The sequence below is a fragment of the Amphiura filiformis genome, chromosome 16 (genome assembly GCF_039555335.1).
Source record: "Amphiura filiformis chromosome 16, Afil_fr2py, whole genome shotgun sequence".
Taxonomy (NCBI): Eukaryota; Metazoa; Echinodermata; class Ophiuroidea; order Amphilepidida; family Amphiuridae; genus Amphiura; species Amphiura filiformis.
This window is the reverse complement of record NC_092643.1, coordinates 41,482,989-41,503,684: the sequence shown is the minus strand read 5'-3', so window position 1 is coordinate 41,503,684 and position 20,696 is coordinate 41,482,989. Positions and strand designations below refer to the sequence as shown.

The 20,696-nt window shown below is 34.4% G+C and overlaps 1 protein-coding gene across 1 annotated transcript; it reads left to right on the top strand.

The window, feature by feature from the left end:
• On the top strand, nucleotides 1–2,500 carry LOC140136611 (uncharacterized). The gene is made up of 3 exons (XM_072158295.1): nucleotides 1–296; nucleotides 1,049–1,257; nucleotides 1,449–2,500. Exons 1-3 carry the CDS (start codon nucleotides 194–196, stop codon nucleotides 1,920–1,922), a joined length of 786 nt encoding a protein of 261 aa, XP_072014396.1. The 5' UTR covers nucleotides 1–193; the 3' UTR covers nucleotides 1,923–2,500.
• Nucleotides 2,501–20,696: the final 18,196 nt, after the last annotated feature.

Sequence of the window (20,696 nt, the reverse complement as noted above, 5' to 3'; positions counted from 1 at the left end):
GCTTCGTGAGAAAGCGATGCCGATTTCCGCTGAGTCTTAGAGTGTATATAAAACATATTTGCTTGTAATACTAAGCATCATTTGTCTTCAAAACTGAAATCATTACACATCGAATCATTACCTTATCGTATTACTTAATTGTGACTTTGTTCTCGTTGGAGTTTACCGTAACTTTGCTATACTTCTTGTCATCATGGAATATTACAATAGCCAGAAGAATTCTTCAGAAGCTGTCAGCCTTTGTCACCGGAAGCCATCGCCGTTCTCCATTGAAGCAATCTTGGGACTAAATCAAGGTTAGTGTTTGCATCTTCATCTTATGTTTTATGCTGCAAAATTAAACGCCAGATACATACGGTATAATCGGGTATATTTCCTAACACCGACGATCTCTCAAAGGCAAACTAGTATCGAAATGCAAAAAACCAATTTAGCCGCGTTTTGTGAAAACAAAAATCTTACTATCGTTTTCAATAAAATGCCTCTTGTAATACACGCACGTTGTCTTAACATGAATTAAAGTGTTTTACATAATGATGGAATTCAACTTTAAATGTATTTTAGGCGTTTTCGTGATTATTACTAAATTGAGTCATTGGTTACATACTCGTAATTTTTACAACTTGGACGTCACGACTATACGCCAGGAGAAGTTGCAGATGATTTGGCGTGTTTTTAAGTATATATATTTTTTCATTTTACCCTATAACGATCATGTGATGATTTGTCATAATAAGTGTTTATAAGTAATAATAATAATGTTTTAATTAGACGTTCTTGTTCAACATTGTTTTATTTCATCTCTACCGATTTAAAGTCATAATGTACGATCTTATAATATGAAATGGATTGATATGTTTTCAAACTTGATTTTTTGGCATATTAGTAATGTTTACACATTTCCCAACTTGCTCCTAAATGGAATGGAAGTGAATCGCAACCTTTGCCCGTTGAATCAAAAGTTCCAAATGTATGTATATTAGTTATTCATTTGATTAATTAGTAAGTAGTTGTTAATTGAGCGTATTCTTTGTTTTTTTACATTCAGCTCCTCCGATGACTTCGTTACCACAAGTTGAAGTTGCCGCCAAAGGTCAACCAGCATCTGATCGTCGTCCTCGTCGGCGTCCTCGTACTGTCTACACCAGAAAGCAGATTGAGGTTTTAGAATCTGCCTTTGCTGACAACCAATATCCTAACATTTTTACAAGAGAAGATTTAGCCGAGGTACTGGACTTGACCGCGACAAAGGTTCTGGTAAGCATCAACTCTTAATTTATCCTTGACTTAATGTTTAACCAGAATCTGAGAGAGTATTTAATTATTGTTAAATTAGACCCCCATGAAGTTTTGTCTATACAACTTTAAATGTTTAAATAATCTGTGTGTTTATTACAACAAAGTGTATAATTTTTGTTTTCTTTATTCCCTTTTTGTTTTCACTATAGGTTTGGTTCCACAATCGTCGTGCCCGCCACCGTCGTGAAGCTAAACGCAGCACTTCAACTTCCACAAGTGAAACGTCGTCAGCATCATCAACCGAATCCAAGCCTCGTCAGATGGAATCCACGCCTACTCCACCCGAGACTTCCCATCGTCTTTCTCCCGAGACAGCGGTCATGACGTCCCAGCATTACACACAGGCTTGTTGTTCACAACCACCTATCATCTGTACATCTGCATCATGTTCTACCTGCCCACCTTCACTACAGTCAAGCTACCCCGTGAACTTGCCACGTTATGGACATAATGGACTTCCTCAACAGTATTATGGTGGAGCTTTCACCTATGACTACTACTCTCATCAGTATGCCTACTACTATCGTCATAGTGCCTATCCAACTTCGTCTTCTGATTACCAAGGAAGCCCCGTGTGTAGTGTGCCGAAGTTTCTGCCTGCTAATGGAACCAGTCGTCAATGAAATGAACATAGTGTCCCAAACTTGCAAAGTCTGACTATGAATGTGAACGTCGAACTATAAATAAGATTGTCAAAACAACTCTGATGTTCTTACTATTAATGGGATCAATGCTGCTGACTGTCTCTGCTACGTGACAATATTATTAGTATTTTCAAAGAACTCACTGTAACAATTAATATGGAATAACGGGTCTATATCTGTGTTTAAATGGGCGCAACGCTTAATGTTTGCAATCGGTTAAATACTTAATAAGGTACACGCGCAATTTTATTTGCTCGCACACTTTATTTTGTGTTCTTATATAACTCGACATTTAAATGTTATTTTCTTCGTTTTTGCCAAAATGTTCATTTCAAAAATACCAAATGGCTATTTGATTAACAATTTTTTGAACAATTTGATTTTTTTTAAAATTATTTTGCGCTGGGATCACTGAATGGGACTTTAATCTTGTGAATATTATGAAAGCAATGTAAAGTGTTTATACAAGGATTTTGGTTTTCAAGGATTTTCAAAAACTAAAAAAAAACCTTTTTAGATTTTCTTAAACAACAGTTTGCAATGTTTGTATTTTGATATCTGTGTACATTTTGTAAATTATATTAATTTTATGTATTAAATATATTTTATATAAGCTTAAACGCGTTTGATTATTTCATATTTTATTACTGCTTTGGACTGCTGGGCAATATTTGAAATATTTTATAATAACCAGTCGATTAAAAATCGATACAAGTTAAACATAATATGTTCCAATGTATGGGTGGTTCTTCACCTCGTTTTCTCGGCACGGACTTGCGAACAGCACCCACCTGCTCTCTAAAATTTTTGAATTCGCGGATATTATTCTTGATATCTGTAAAATGCTACTTTTTTTGGCGATTCAAACTCATGTATAGGCCTTACACTTAGTTCTTAGTTTGACTACGCGTCCCAAGAATAGCTCAAAATAACTCAAAAAGTATTTGTATTACTGAAACTTATTAGGATGTATCAATGGCGCATTGATTTGTGACGCGCTCTCTTCAAAACAATATACGCGGCACGCCCTTTGACCTCAATAAAAGCGGTGACGTATTAATAGTTTAAAGCTGTTTCATATTGCGGCACGCCCTTTGACCTGAATAAAAGTAGTGACGTATGAAAAGTTCTATCCAATTAAAGGGATATGATTAGAATCAATATTATAATTAATGTGTTCTAGTTAAAGTAAAGTTGTAACTTCATGCATTGATGGGGGGGGGGGGTGCCAGATCAATAGCTATATTCAGTAGATAGCAGATCAATATAGCTATTTTCTGTAGATAGCAAATGAATATAGTTATCTTCAGTAGATAGCAGGTTAATATATAGATATCTTCAGTAGATAGTAGACCAATGTAGCTATCTCCAGTAGATTGCAGACGAATATAACTATCTTCAGTAGATAGCAGATCAATATAGCTATTTTCAGTAGATAACAGATCAATATATAGCTGTTGTCAATAGATAGCAGATCAATATAACTATGCAAACTGGAAATTGACCCTTGACCTGTTGCGGCACATAACTTCTTAACCATAGGTCGTATTGAGAAAAAAATTACATATCCTATTTTTGCTTGGGCCTAGACGAATTAATTTGATATACTTTGAAGTGATATTTGAACACTTTCAATTTTTGACCCGGTAATTGACCCTATGAGTGTTTTTTTTCTTCAAAATACCAAGGGTCCCTTGAGATAATAGAAAAAACATTGTGCGGACGCTACTTTTGAGTCGAGCCAAATATTTCCATTTCAGCACCAGGCTAATAATACAAATTTTCTAAGGGCCACTGCACTAGAGTACACACTTTTACTTTTAGAATCCAAATCACTGTACTGAGCGTTTAAACTCAAAATAGGCCTACTTGGAAAGAGAATGTTTGGGTGGGTGATGGGCATCAAGGGATAGAAAACACACTGTGTTACAATCGAACCATGTATATAAATCTAGTTAAAAAATACTATAATCCTAATCTTAGAATACGTGACTAAAGCTGTAATTTTGAGATGTTTTAAGGAATAGATATTTTTTTTTTTTTCTTCAAGAGGTTCATGCCTTATCACATGTAGGCCTGAATTGCCCGGCAAATGCCTGTGTGGCATAGCTCCATTGTGCGCGGAGCCCCTATAGCAGGAAAGCTGACTTCTAATGAAGGGGTGGTTTATGAAACAAAAAAAAAAAAAATGAATGAATGAAAGTTTACATTATTACTGACGCAGTGTAATCTTTAAAGAAAGCGTTTTTCACTAAATGGCTTATTTATTAATTAATTAATTGTTTTATTTATTTATTTTACAGTATTATTTCAGGTACACTGCAAAAATTGTGTCTAGCATGGACACATGTCTTCAGTAGACATGTCTTAATTTAGTGTCTTTGTGCAAGTCACATACCCTAACCACTTGTGGTTAGTCATTACTTTATGCATATGAGTCATGTCTAGTTTAGAGACATATGAAATTGTGATAAGACACGACTCGAAGAATGGATGACTTGTTAGAAGTCACTTATTTAATAATGTGCCTTTAATTAGGACATGAAGTAAGACATGTCCCATTCTGCTCCTATAATTAAGACATGACTTTAGGCTAGCTACATACTTGGTTGATGTCTTGTAGCTAGTCATGTCTTGATAAGGACATAGCTCAGAGTCCTGTCTTTCCATAAGCCATGTCTACATGCAAGACATGACTTGCATAAGGACATGGCTAAAAAGTGGCTTCAAAGTCGCGTCTTAAATAGTGTCCTCAGGTAAGACACAATTTTTGCAGTGTAGACTAACTTTGCAATTAAGAATGCGAAATCCAATGGCATTACAGGAGAGCGTAAAAACAAACAGATTCAAGGTATAGACCTCTGATAGTGGTCGGTTTTATGTGATGGGTCACAAATTATTTGCCTTTGTTTAGGATATAGGCCTACAGGGGTAAACATAACGGGCTGTGTATATATCGTCAACCTACTACGCTATTAATTGCCTAAGTCATTTTTTTTTTTTTTTTTGTAACAAGGTACAAACATTATTTGCACAAGAACATATGATGAGTCAAATTAAAGGAATAATCAGAAATAATACGTAACTGATGCATTCTTGGATAATTAACGAGGAGTTTCAAAAGGCCTCGTGACAGGCAATGACACAAGTTACGCAGATTTGTGCAAATATTCTTTGCGAAACTGTACGCATTTTCCCAACTGGCATAGGGTCAAATTATTAATTTCTTCATAAAAACAACTTTTACCGGCTTTGAAGTCTTAATCTCATTCGCGCTATTCTCCTTCTAATCAGGATGTCCAATCAAATGGATAAGCACATCGGTGCGCCCTTTGACCCTGAGAGGATGACGTGTCGTAAGTTTATCCAATCAAAATGATGGGATTAAACCCGGGGATTATAAGTAATGCCGCAATATGTAGGTGAAGTAAAGGATGCCCGCTTCATGGAAACAAAATAATATAGAAATAAATCAACTTTAAAAATTACAGAAAAGGGTAAAGTCGTGTATTAATTATGATTCATGCAAGCATAAACGTACTATTTAAGGGTAAAGACATAGGAATAACGACATACAATAATGATATAATAATAAATCCCCCTCCATAATGATGTTCATTGTAATCGTTATTTATTAACCTGCGATTTTTACATGATAAGAAATTAATTATTTTATAGGAAAACTTTTTGGAGAGTATCACCTTAATTTTCACAAACTTTATGGCGGCTGACAGGCGGCATGCAGTAATAATTTGAAAATAAACCAAAACAACCACAGATAACGTTAATGTTGTTTCCACTTTAAATAAAATAATATAACATTTCCATACAGAACAAAAGATAAGTCGAATTATCCCTAGACACTGAAATAAAGAAACGCCTTACACCATTTTTGGACATCTTGTCAGTCATTCAGAAAAAATGCATAATTTATTCATGCAATGCTTTGAGAAAATTCATTGGAATCAGCCAGCTAATATTTATTGATTTATGGTCAACTTTTTCGCTCGCGGTAATTACCCGACCGAGCCTCCCAAACAATTACTTCGAAAGCCAGTTGCGCCCGCTATAAACCCACGAAGATTGGAAGGACTAAATAGAATTTATTAATGTAATATATGTATAATTATGTACATTAAATTGATCATTTTAGAAAAATGATCCAAAAAACTGCCCCAGATTCCTTGATCCACATTACCATGCTTTGAAAGCTTATGATATCGTATACATATGATGTCTACTTTAAATACAATGGGACAGCCTACCCTAGAATTCAACGCGATAACTAGCCGGCTGCGCAACCTCATAAAAACTTGATGATCACAATATTTCCTTTTTACTTAAATTTTGTTGAAGAAAAATCTGAGGGCATAGTACTTGGCCCCTGTCTAGCTACCCCATGCCAACCTGGTGTTGATTCCTTCCTTCCCGCTATACACAACATTCATCAACCAAATACCGCCCAAGACTGAAATGGCATAAATTTTAACAATTTTACTAATGCTTCTGAAGAAGAAGCAACTTAACCACACTATTTTACAACGATATTTGAATATTTAACTGTGCCACAGCATAAAACGGTTGCAGAATTAGAACTGAACCTGGAATGATCTACTCACGCACTCTCACACCCCTTAGTCATACCTTTACGCACGGAAAGAACATCAGTATATTCTAACCCGAGGGCTCTCAACCAATTATGTTTTCCTTTCTCCGTCCAGACTCAAAATGACACAAATTAAATCAATTTTACTAATGCTTCTGAGGAAGAAGCCAAACTTCACCACACTATTTCAATGAGAATAAATATTACAGCTGCGTAACGGAATAGAACATGTTGCTGAGATAGAAACTGAAGCTGAAGTGAACTACTCGCACACGTACACCCATATAGTCATACTATTATGCAACACAAAGAACCGTGACATGCAACATATTCTGATTTCATTTCATTCTTAATTACATTTTGACTTAAAGACGAGACCTTTATATGATTTGTCTCACTCTTGCGATATTCATTTTTACGCCCTGTCCACTATTTTGATCAATTTTAATCAGATCAACCCTGACATAAAGGGAGTGGTGGGTGGGAAAAAATTGTTACGTCCACTCTGAATGATAAACTGACGAAGAATGAGCTCTTAGCGCCAACCTTGCGCTGAGGCCCAGGTAGCTAACGAGGTAGAATTCCACGATCTGAGAGTAAAGTGGAGAGCACACAAATAGGCCAAATCATTGATTTGAGAGTCTCTCAGATGCGCTAAAACATCGATCTGAGAGTCTCTCAAATCGGCTAAATCATCGATTTGAGAGTCTCTCAAATAGGCTAAATCATCAATATGAGTCCCGCAGATTCAATGGATTATTGATTTTTGGATGAGGAAGTCACGAACGGATCGTTGCTCCGGGATCCGGCGCAGTATAAGGCCTATATAATTATTAAGCGCGCTTCAGACTCCGTATTGTACGTACAATATTGTATGTACAATACTTTTCGTGACGTCAAAAAGTATTACACGTGCAATAAATAGTATGTACCGGGAAAATATATATTTTGCTACAATCATAGGTTGCTTAATTGATACGGAGTTGCCAAATTTCTAAGAGTTCTAAATTTAGTGAGTGCACGGAATGATGAACATCTTTTAATGTCTTCTTGACATTCAACCATGGTAGGTATCATAATACCTACCTATACCATGATTCAACTGTACTTGAATTATTATATAATCAATGGGCACCTTCTTAAAGTTAATAATACGTCGTATTGATACTAATATTAATAATATTAAAATTGTAATAATAATATAAATGGCACATTCAGATCTTATTTATTTATTTATAGATTTATCTATTTAGGCCTATTTATTTATTTATTTATTTTATTATTTATTTATTTATTTATTTATTGATTGATTGATTGATTGATTGATTGATTGATTGATAACTGATTGATTAATTGATATAGAGATTCATTTATACTGATATTTAGTCATATATTGATTTAGAAAGTTTAAAAGTATTATTTGTAGGCCTTTGTATTTATTCTGGTTCTGATTTTATTGATACTGATATTTTTGTTAATTTTTAAAGTTTTGGCATAGCATTCGTTACATTATAACACGCTGTGTTATGAATTTGCAACACCTTTTTACATATTGATATCGTTGACGCATGTTATGATAGGCCTACGTATGATCATCACAATACATCCATAAACGTGTTAATGCAGTAACCGTAGCGTTAGGGGCACGGAAGCCCCCCCCCCCCTTGATCTGAAATATTAGAAAATCCCATAGGAAAACTGCCGAAAACGGCTTGTGCCCCTCCCCCCTCATCAGAACCGGATGCAACGCCTTCTATACTTTTTCATTCATATTATAGGCGTATTAATAGTAGGCCTAGGCCTAATGCGTTGAGTTTTAAAAGTAATATCCGCCTTTTTTTTTTCTTTCTTTTGAAATGACATACGGTACTTGTTACAAAAACAAATCAACATGGAAAACATTTTTTTTTTTTTTGTCAGAGGCAGATATTTGGCCTATTCAGTGTCATAAAGCTACAAAATAGACGATCTTTTAAAATCATTTTTAAATGGCTATTTATTTTTCAACCTTATTGTTTGTATTTGTAATGTTCACACAATCTGAACATGTGCTTGTAGGACAACGATTTTGAATTAAACATGTTAATTGTGATATTTTAATTCCCCTAGAACACCACAGTTAAGCGTCCAAAATTGTAAGTGGATTTTCTTTTATTTAACCTCATTATTTCGCTAAAATTACTCGAAAACCCTCCTAAGAGTTGTTGTTACTAATAAACATTTCATAATTTTGGGCAAAGGATAGCCAAATAGTTGACCGAAATCGTATATTTGCACCAATATTTGACTGAAATCGTATATTAACATTACCGCCCTTCGTGGCTTTATTGCAAGCCAAAGTGTGAAACGAGATTACTTGAAATATATATTTCAGAGTTGAAAGAGTTTCAATCTTACGAATATATTTCTGAAATATGTCTCTCTGATTGGTTGATGGTCAAGAGGATTACGGCATCCTCAAAGCCTCTTGCTGTAATTCTCTAATCGATATCTATTATAGGACCGCTCTTCTGAAATCCATACAACCGTGTCAAATGAAATAGTCTCGAATCATAATTTGTGCACGATACAACGTTGATACATCAGATTTCGGAATTTTATTAAAAATAGGCATAAATCACATTGAACAGGTTGAATGCTGGCAAAAGTAGATAAAATAACTATGGGTCGAATTTACATTAATCAGTGTCCTGGGGCCAGGATAACATTTTAAGGACTCCTTCGAATTCTAAAACAATACTTCGCCAAATGTCCTTGCTTTCATTTTCTCATTTAATTTGTTTTAATTTTAATTAATTTCTTTATCCACTGGCTCTCTGGTAAATCCGGTTTTTTGCCAAATATTTCTTTTCCATTACCCGTGTTAATCTATTTATTTATTAAAATGAACCATCTATTAAATTCCTATAATACAATGTATAGGCCTAGTGTATTTGATAACAAATTTGTTTTATTTTTGATTGGAATTTGGGTTCCATTACACGATTTCATAATAAGATATGTTTGGGCATGGCGGAATTAGTATATGATTAAAAATAGACATACTCTTAGGCCCCCTTTTTTAATGTTTGTACGCCTACATTATTGATATCAATATTTATGTACAAAATGCAAAAGAATGTATATATATTTGATTATTTTGTAAACATTAAATTTGATGTTTACTCATAATTATGTCTGGAAAGTCATAAGGAGTATCGGTATTTAGTTTAGATTTATTTGATTTTTATTGTTTTATGAATTTATTAGGGCTACTGGTAAAGTGCAGAAAAAACCTCCAAACGCACTCTAGGATTTTTCATCAGCAGCAGTAGAAATTTCTCTTGCATAGATTTTCTGGTGACCTCGCTTGGATTTAGCAAACAATGAACCGTCAGGGTTATAGCGCGTTATTAGAGAGCTTGCGAAATGACGTTACGTTAACTTTAACTTTAACTTCTAGAGGATTATAGAGGATTATGTATTCAAAACCAAGGTGGGTTTGAATACATAATCCTCTATAATCCTCTAGAAGTTAAAGTTAAAGTTAACGTAACGTCATTTCGCAAGCTCTCTATTTAATCTAATTCAACTCGTCGTGGCACGTATATTTATTGCACGTGTAATACTTTTTGACGTCACGAAAAGTATTGTACATACAATATTGTACGTACAATACGGAGTCTGAAGCTAGCCTTATAGTATTATACACACAGTATAGCATTATATTGCGAGTAGCCTAAACATTATTTCAAAATTTCAAAATAATTGGGTCTATTATAATAATAATTTAGTCAGCCAAAGCTTGAGATATATTTTGTGCGTCTTCTTTCAAAAATAGTAATCGACTAATCGTGCACTTCTGTGACTTTGCCGGGGACTTTGCAGACAAAATATACGGCTTTTAAAGCGTTCAACTTTTAAAAGCTATAAATTTACATAGACTTTTTAAATTTCGCGTTTGTGGTCTCTTTTTAAACTATTTCTTTGGTGTTCCACATGCATAACATGCAGTCCTATAAACCTGATATCATTAATGCCGTGTAAAATTTTTTTTTTTTAAATACTGATATCTTTGCCAGCATCCCGGCCAGCATGCCGCATCCATTGCAATAATAATACCGTAGCATGCCATGAATAGCTACTTTTACCTAATTACTATATAACTCGAATTGACTGTATAGCAATTTGCGTCTAATTTCAAACGTTTAATTCTTGAAAGCATTGTATATATAGGCCTATCATAGCATAATGCAAAAAAACAAAAACAAAAAAACAACAACAAACAAACAAAACAAAACAAAAACAAACAAACGATGCACGGCTTTAAATATTTTATCTCAATTAATTTGTTCATAGACTTCCGTTGCAGTCGTTTTGGAATTCGCATGTGGTTTTTCGGTCATTCGTCATTCCACTCAGTCTTTCATTCTCGAAATATTTGATTTCTGAATTTGAGAAATTTAAGAAAGAAGTTTGTACTACAAAATAATGTATTGTTAACAAGAACTGAATAGAGTTGCAGACCGAATGTTGGTCATGGTCACTTTCAAAGAGAAATTAATGACAAGCAAACAAGTTGAGATATATTTTTCCTCTTTGCGCTAAATTGAATAGACACAAGGAATCATGCAATGAGTACAATATATTGCAAGTTGTTTATGCAGAGTTACAAAAATAAATAGATCTACACTGAAGTTACATCTGGGGCAAAGCTTTTCAATCCCTGACCCCATAATTTCTCACGTTTTCCCCAAAATGCAAATTTTGCTCCCAATATCCATTTTGTGGGGATAACCCTATTGTTATAACAGTATATACAACACTCTGCAGTCTGCACCCAAAGACCCAATATTTAGCATCGGACCGACAGAAAACCATTTTATAGAATCTTCCATCGAAAGCTGTCTATAGGCCTACACCGAAAGACTCGATTTGTTAGCACTTCCCCCGAAAAAAGACCCTATTTTTCACACGAAAGACCAGACGACCGAATATCACTATACTATGCCGTCCCCGGTGGGTGGGGTGGGTGTCACCTTCCCCGGATGTCCACCCAAATTCCCTTAGCGCAACCCCGGGGGGCACTCAACTTTGGAGGTGACGCGTATGTAGGGTTGTTTAAAGGGGGTCTTAAAAGACCCCCTTTTTCAGCATCGCTGTCACCCAATGACCCCATATTTTTTACATTTTACTCTCACCGAATGCCAAAAATCATGCTCTCACCCAATGACCCCATATTTTTTACATTTTGCTCTCACAGTGCCCCTTAGTGCGAAAGTGCCAGCCCTACACCTATATCCATTTCACATTGAAGCGCCCCCCCGGGAGCGCAACCCGGCGCTAGCCTAGATAAGCTATACATAAAACACGTACGTCGCGTCACTGACAGTATGTCATATTTAATCAGACATCTGGACCGCCTAACCATCTCTAACGGTCGTTTGGACTAATTGTTCAAAAAGGGGTCATTCAGTGTACGCTACTGAAAAAAAAAAAAATAACGGGGTCTTTTGATGGGCACATGATTTATGTCAATACCCCCCTCCCCGGATCTCACCCTTCCCCATTTTTGCAATGTTGGAGTGTCTAGTCTCACGGGCCTATTGACAACATGGCTTGGTGAGTTGGTCCAACATTATAAGGGGGTGGGTGCAGAAATATACCAAACATGCCAAAAGACAGGCAAAGCTATATATAACAACCTTTTTTTCCTGGATTGTAGGTTTTCATCTATAGATATGTATATCAAATACCCAGATTTAGAAGCTCATGGTGGTTCGGCTTAATGTCGGCTTAAGTGATGGCTCCGACAATAATGTGCGATGGCTTTGATTTCATATTCGTTATTATTTTTTCCTGTTCACGCGCGCACATAGCTCTTCCATATCGGGGTATATCAAATACCCAGATTTGGAAGCTAAAGCCCGGGGGCACTCCAACTTTGGCCGTGACGCGTATGTAGGGCTGTTAAGACCCCCTTTTTCAGCGCCGCTGTCACCCAAAGACCCCATTTTACGAACACATGCTCTGTTACCCGAAGACCCCCTATTTTTCCATTTCATATGTCACAGACCCTTACAAGTTCAATTTGAACAGCAACTTTTATTTATCACTGATTTTGTTACTTATTTTGAAGAAAAAAAAAGAAATTTTTAATAACTAGAAATTCAATTTTCGAGGTTTCTGTGGCGCTGTTTTGGCTCTCACCCCAAAATTCCATTAAAAAAAGTCATGTTCTCACCCAATGACTCCATATTTTTTAGATTTTGCTCTCACCGAATGCCAAAAATCATGCTCTCACCCAATGACCCCATATTTTTACATTTTGCTCTCACAGTGCGAAAGTGCCAGCCCTACACCTATATCCATTTCATATTGAAGCCCCCCCCCCCGGAGCTAAAGTGGAACGGCTTTCTTTCTTATATATAATACATTGTTTAACAATTAGATTCAAATTAATTAAACTGATTATTTTACTTTCTATTAATTATAAAGTTCAGTTCATATGTTCACGCGTGCAACGTATAGTTCTTCCATATCTAGGTATATTAAACACCCAGATTTGGAAGCTACAAGGTGGTTCGGCTTTAGACATTTCTCTAAAATACTTCCTTCTTTGTTTCTATTATTATTATTGTTTCTTTCTTTAATTTATCATGTTTATATCTTGTTTCTCTAAGTCACTCTTTCCTTTTTCTATATATCTTTCTGCCGATTATACATATAGGCCTACACGTCATATTTCTTTATGTTGTAACTTATTGCTGGCAAAGGTGCAACCTGATTCTGATTTGAACATGATGGAGATATTATATCATGATTCATTTATGTTTTTCTTAATTTCTGCATCTTGCCTGTCATTCACGGACATTCATCTTTCTTTCTTTCTTTCTTTCTTTTATATGACTATCCTCAAAATACTCAAACATGTTCAACATTTAAACATGTTTACCAAGTGATGGCGCGCTCAGACAATAATGTGCGATGGGCTTTGATTTCATATTCGTTATTATTTTTTCCTAGCTCTTCCATATCGGGGTATATCAAATACCCAGATTTGGAAGTGGCTCGGCTTTAATGTCTTTCTTTATATACATAATACATTGTTTAACAATTAGATTCAAATTAATTAAACTGATTTCTTTACTTTCTATCAATTATTAAGTTCAGTTCATATGGTTTTCTTCTTCTTCTAAAATCGAGCTAATTATTATATTTTGAAGGGTAGATTCATTTTTTTTCTCTCCTTTTCATCTAAAATCGGTCTAATTATCCCTTTGAACATGTGAAGTAAAGGCAGAGTGAACAGGAAAACCACCTTTCTTTCTTTCATTTTTTTAACGATATAGAGGCTCTGATTTCATTTTACTGAAACTCGTTATACAACCCGTTATTTTCACTGTTCACGCGCGCATAGTTCTTCCATATCTTGGTAGGTCTATATCAAATGCCGGTAGGCCCTACCCAGATTTGGCATATGATTAGGCTTAATGTCGTTTGTACGATCAGACTAGCTATTTACATATTCGACATTTGTCTAAAATACTCCTTTCCTTGTTTCTATTATTATTATTGTTTCTTTCTCTAATTTCATCAATGAAAGGTATGCCACCCGCCTCCTCAATCTCCATTGTGAACTGGATACACTTGTGTTGATTGTTGAGATGACTTAGGAATTTGACCAGTTCGTCTTTGCCATGTCGCCAGACGACGAATGTGTCATCAACAAATCTGAACCAAGCAATGTGTTTGAATTGCTGCTTACAAAAGCAGCAGATAGGCGAGATCTGCTTGTTTCTGTTGACAAGGGGCAGTCTTCAGCAAACGGCTCTTTTCAGAGCCACCAAAACTTACAAATTCAGCAGATAGGCGAGATCTGCTTGTTTCTGTAGACAAGGGGCAGTCTTCAGCAAACGGCTCTTTTCAGAGCCACCAAAACCTTTGAATCAGCAGATAGGCGAGATCTGCTTGTTTCTGTAGACAAGGGGCAGTCTTCAGCAAACGGCTCTTTTCAGAGCCACCAAAACCTTTATATTAGCAGATAGGCGAGATCTGCTTGTTCTCTGTTGACAAGGGGCAGTCTTCAGTGAACGACTCTTTTCAGAGTCATCAGTAGACTAGGGCGGTCTACATGTTTCATTCTTAGGTACTTTGTCCTGAAGAAGTCAGAGCTACTCCTGACGAAAGCTTGACAGTTCTAAACTTGTCCGACGGCGAACCCGCTAAAACCCACTAATTGTTATGAATTCCCGTCGTAAAAGCCTATCCCACAACTATGACCAAAGTTGTCCCAAATGCGGGGTAACCTTTGTCAGGCTATTTTTAACCCCTAGGGCACCCTCACAAAATTATTAAAAATCCTTTTCAACTTCAAGGTGTAGAAGGGAACCCTAATGTCATCAAAAGAGATAATTAGATATATTATTGGTTTTGTTTGGAAGCAGTGGTTTAAAAACTCTGAAAAGTGCCCAAAGTTACCCCATTTTACGGTAGGTCTTCTATATCTAGGTATATCAGTTAAAAAGATGCTTATTTCTGATTCTGATTTGACATTTATTTAAACATGATTCATGTTGTTTTTCTTAATTTCTTCATCTTGCTTGTCAATCACGGACTAATTATCTTGACGGATTTAAATACCGCGGCACATCTTACGCTGTGTACATCCGCTAATTATATGCCAACAATGTTAAGGCGGGATGTTTGAACTTGAAGATGTTAAAACTGTAAAAGTGTCCATTTCTTAGATAATTAAGATCTTTGCAAAGATGAAGGTCTTTCTCAAATAAAAAATAAAATGTCTTTCTTTTCTTTCTTGCGGTAACCTTTACCCCAATTTTTTAAACAAAATACTGCTTTGTCTTTTTTTTAACCTGTGTTGTGGATGTTGTACATATTTTCAACAAATAATTTCTTTACTTTTACTTTTTATCAATTAGATTTTAAGTTCAGTTCATCTTTCTTTCTCTGATTTCATCCTAAACTTCATGTAATTCGTTATTTTTCCTGTTCACGCGCTCACATATAAGTCTTCCATATCTAGGTATACCAAATACCCAGATTTGGAAGCTAAATATATCATAATGGGTTCGGCTTAATGTCGTTTGTACGATCAGACTAGCTATTTACATATTCGACATTTGTCTAAAATACTCCCTTCCTTGTTTATTTTATTATTATTATTGTTGTTGTTGTTGTTGTTGCTTCTTTCTTTAATTTATCATGTTTTATATCTTGTTTCTCTAAGTAATGTTGTACATATCAAACATTTTTTAATAATTAATTTCTTTACTTCCTACCAATTAGATTTAAGTTAAATCTTTATTTCTTTCTTTCTTTTACATGGCTAAAGACCTCCAAACTATCCCTCCGTATACTCAAACAAATTCAACATTTTACACAGGGATGGCTATAATGTGTTTAGCGATATATAATAGAGGGCTTTGATTTCATTTTAAACTTCATGTTAGTTGTTATTTTTCCTTTTCATGCGCGCACATAGGTCTTCTATATCTAGGTATATCAGTTAAACATGTGCTTATTTCTGATTCTGATTTGTAAATGATTGACATTTATTTAAACATGATTCATTTTGTTTTTCTTAATTTCTGCATCTTGCCTGTCAATCACGGACTAATTATCTTGACGGATTTAAATACCGCGGCACATCTTACGCGGTGTACATCCGCTAATTATATGCCAACAATGTTAAGGCGGGATGTTTGAACTTGAAGATGTTAAAACTGTAAAAATGTCCATTTCTTAGATAATTAAGATCTTTGCAAAGATGAAGGTCTTTCTCAAATAAAAAATAAAATTTCTTTCTTTCTTTTCTTTCTTGTGGTAACCTTTTACCCCAATTGTTTTAAACAAAATACTGCTTTGTCGTTTTTTAACCTGTGTTGTGGATGTTGATTAAAATTTCTTTCTTTTCTTTCTTGCGGTAACCTTTTACCCCAATTTTTTTAAACAAAATACTGCTTTGTCTTTTTTTTAACCTGTGTTGTGGATGTTGTACATATTTTCAACAAATAATTTCTTTACTTTTACTTTTTATCAATTAGATTTTAAGTTCAGTTCATCTTTCTTTCTCTGATTTCATCCTAAACTTCATGTAATTCGTTATTTTTCCTGTTCAGGCGCGCACATAATAAGTCTTCCATATCTAGGTATACCAAATACCCAGATTTGGAAGCTAAATATATCATAATGGTGGTTCGGCTTAATGTCGTTTGTACGATCAGACCATGGAGGTATATAAATAAATGGAGAATGATCGCCAGAATTCTAATCTCCTAAGTGGAGATTATCCCGTTACCTCTATTCAATGAGTCACCAAACTTGAATTGACCAGCCACTTCAGCCAAGCTATTGATCTCCACGATGGTTATGAGCCTCTACCATGGTTCATTGATTGTCACTCCCAAAATTTCCTCATAGGAATTGACCCTACATTGACCCGTACCGGGAGCCTTGTAAAAGAGACTGTATAATGACGTCAGCTAGTCAATCAGATGTTCAAAGTCACCAGTTTTGATAGCTTATAGTTTCAATGTATGATCGTGCGAAAACCCGAAGAAATTCGGATGTTCTGTTCTCAAGTTATGAAACTGTTTTCTACACTAGTTGTGCCGTAACTTGACAAATATACTTAGTTTTCATGTTCATATATTAAGCTTTTAAGGGGTCTGAGGGAGTTCAAATATAGTGCAAATGAAAGCAAAACGTTTTTACCTTCCGATTGTGAAAAGATTATGTTGGGCCAATTTGGGCCATTTGAGTTACGAGCGAGCAAAATTTACCGGAAGTACTTCGGAGTTTAGTGTATGATAACCGTGATTTTGGTTGAAGCTTCGGGTCAAATTGATTGAGTGCCATGACGGATATGTCATGTTATTGTTTTTAAACTTTTAATTCTGTATTGTCATGAAATCGTATAGGCCGCCTAAATCATCATCATTAAACTTCTCATTTTAAAATAAATAATTATCAGTATTTAGGCCTAAATGATTATATTAATATTATTAGGGGCTATCATTTTCTTTGGAGGAGGGGTTCCAAATATACGGGGGGTCATAACTTTTGGGGAAAAAAGTCATAATTCAATTTTTCATGACCAAAATGTAGGAGTCACAAGATGACAACAGATAAGGTGTTTCTTTTTCAAAAGACTGATTTCTTGATGCAATTTAACTGAGACTAGTATACCTAAACCTAGGTATACTAGTCTCAGAATTTAAGCACTCAATTTTTGGCCAAAATGAGATTTTGATATCAAAATTTTATGAAACATGAGGCTGAGCACTTTCCAATAAGTATAAACTTCATTTTACCCCATTGAAATCAATGGCCAGTGAAACAGACTTCACAATGTAATCAGCTTAGCATAATCAATATAAACCTGAAATTGCCTATTCAACAATAATTGGTCATAACCAACGTAGTACAAAAGAGGCTTGGCTGGATCATTCTCCATTTATTTATATACCTCCATGATCAGACTAGCTATTTACATATTCGACATTTGTCTAAAATACTCCCTTCCTTGTTTCTTTTATTATTATTATTATTGTTGTTGTTGTTGTTGCTTCTTTCTTTAATTTATCATGTTTTATATCTTGTTTCTCTAAGTAATGTTGTACATATCAAACATTTTTTAACAATTAATTTCTTTACTTCCTATCAATTAGATTTAAGTTAAATCTTTATTTCTTTCTTTTACATGGCTAAAGACCTCACAACTATCCCTCAGTATACTCAAACAAATTCAACATTTTACACAGGGATGGCTATAATGTGTTTAGCGATATATAATAGAGGGCTTTGATTTCATTTTAAACTTCATGTTAGTTGTTATTTTTCCTTTTCATGCGGGCACATAGGTCTTCTATATCTAGGTATATCAGTTAAACATGTGCTTATTTCTGATTCTGATTTGTAAATGATTGACATTTATTTAAACATGATTCATTTTGTTTTTCTTAATTTCTGCATCTTGCCTGTCAATCACGGACTAATTATCTTGACGGATTTAAATACCGCGGCACATCTTACGCGGTGTACATCCGCTAATTATATGCCAACAATGTTAAGGCGGGATGTTTGAACTTGAAGATGTTAAAACTGTAAAAGTGTCCATTTCTTAGATAATTAAGATCTTTGCAAAGATGAAGGTCTTTCTCAAATAAAAATAAAATTTCTTTCTTTCTTTTCTTTCTTGTGGTAACCTTTTACCCCAATTGTTTTAAACAAAATACTGCTTTGTCGTTTTTAACCTGTGTTGTGGATGTTGTACATATTTTCAACAAATAATTTCTTTACTTTACTAGGTATATCAGTTAAACATGCTTATTTCTGATTCTGATTTGTAAATGATTGACATTTATTTAAACATGATTCATTTTGTTTTTCTTAATTTCTGCATCTTGCCTGTCAATCACGGACTAATTATCTTGACGGATTTAAATACCGCGGCACATCTTACGCGGTGTACATCCGCTAATTATATGCCAACAATGTTAAGGCGGGATGTTTGAACTTGAAGATGTTAAAACTGTAAAAGTGTCCATTTCTTAGATAATTAAGATCTTTGCAAAGATGAAGGTCTTTCTCAAATAAAAAATAAAATTTCTTTCTTTCTTTCTTTTCTTTCTTGCGGTAACCTTTTATCCCAATTTTTTAAACAAAATACTGCCTTGTCTTGTTTAACCTGTGTTGTGGATGTTGTACATATTTTCAACAAATATTTTCTTTGCTTTTACTTTACTTTTTATCAATTAGATTTTAAGTTCAGTTCATCTTTCTTTCTCTGATTTCATCCTAAACTTCATGTAATTCGTTATTTTTCCTGTTCACGCGCGCACATATAAGTCTTCCATATCTAGGTATACCAAATACCCAGATTTGGAAGCTAAATATATCATAATGGTGGTTCTGCTTAATGTCGTTTGTACGATCAGATTATTTACATATACGATATTTGTCTAAAATACTCCCTTCCTTGTTTCTATTATTATTATTATTATTATTATTATTATTATTATTATTATTATTATTATTATTATTATTATTATTATTATTATTATTATTATTATTGTTGTTGTTGTTGCTTCTTTCTTTAATTTATCATGTTTTATATCTTGTTTCTCTAAGTAATGTTGTACATATCAAACATTTTCTTACAATTAATTTCTTTACTTCCTATCAATTAGATTTAAGTTAAATCTTTATTTCTTTCTTTCTTTTACATGGCTAAAGACCTCACAACTATCCCTCAGTATACTCAAACAAATTCAACATTTTACACAGGGATGGCTATAATGTGTTTAGCGATATATAATAGAGGGCTTTGATTTCATTTTAAACTTCATGTTAGTTGTTATTTTTCCTTTTCATGCGGGCACATAGGTCTTCTATATCTAGGTATATCAGTTAAACATGTGTTTATTTCTTATTCTGATTTGTAAATGATTGACATTTATTTAAACATGATTCGTTTTGTTTTTCTTAATTTCTGCATCTTGCCTGTCAATCACGGACTAATTATCTTGACGGATTTAAATACCGCGGCACATCTTACGCGGTGTACATCCGCTAATTATATGCCAACAATGTTAAGGCGGGATGTTTGAACTTGAAGATGTTAAAACTGTAAAAGTGTCCATTTCTTAGATAATTAAGATCTTTGCAAAGATGAAGGTCTTTCTCAAATAAAAAATAAAATTTCTTTCTTTCTTTTCTTTCTTGTGGTAACCTTTTACCCCAATTGTTTTAAACAAAATACTGCTTTGTCGTTTTTAACCTGTGTTGTGGATGTTGTACATATTTTCAACAAATAATTTCTTTACTTTACTAGGTATATCAGTTAAACATGCTTATTTCTGATTCTGATTTGTAAATGATTGACATTTATTTAAACATGATTCATTTTGTTTTTCTTAATTTCTGCATCTTGCCTGTCAATCACGGACTAATTATCTTGACGGATTTAAATACCGCGGCACATCTTACGCGGTGTACATCCGCTAATTATATGCCAACAATGTTAAGGCGGGATGTTTGAACTTGAAGATGTTAAAACTGTAAAAGTGTCCATTTCTTAGATAATTAAGATCTTTGCAAAGATGAAGGTCTTTCTCAAATAAAAATAAAATTTCTTTCTTTCT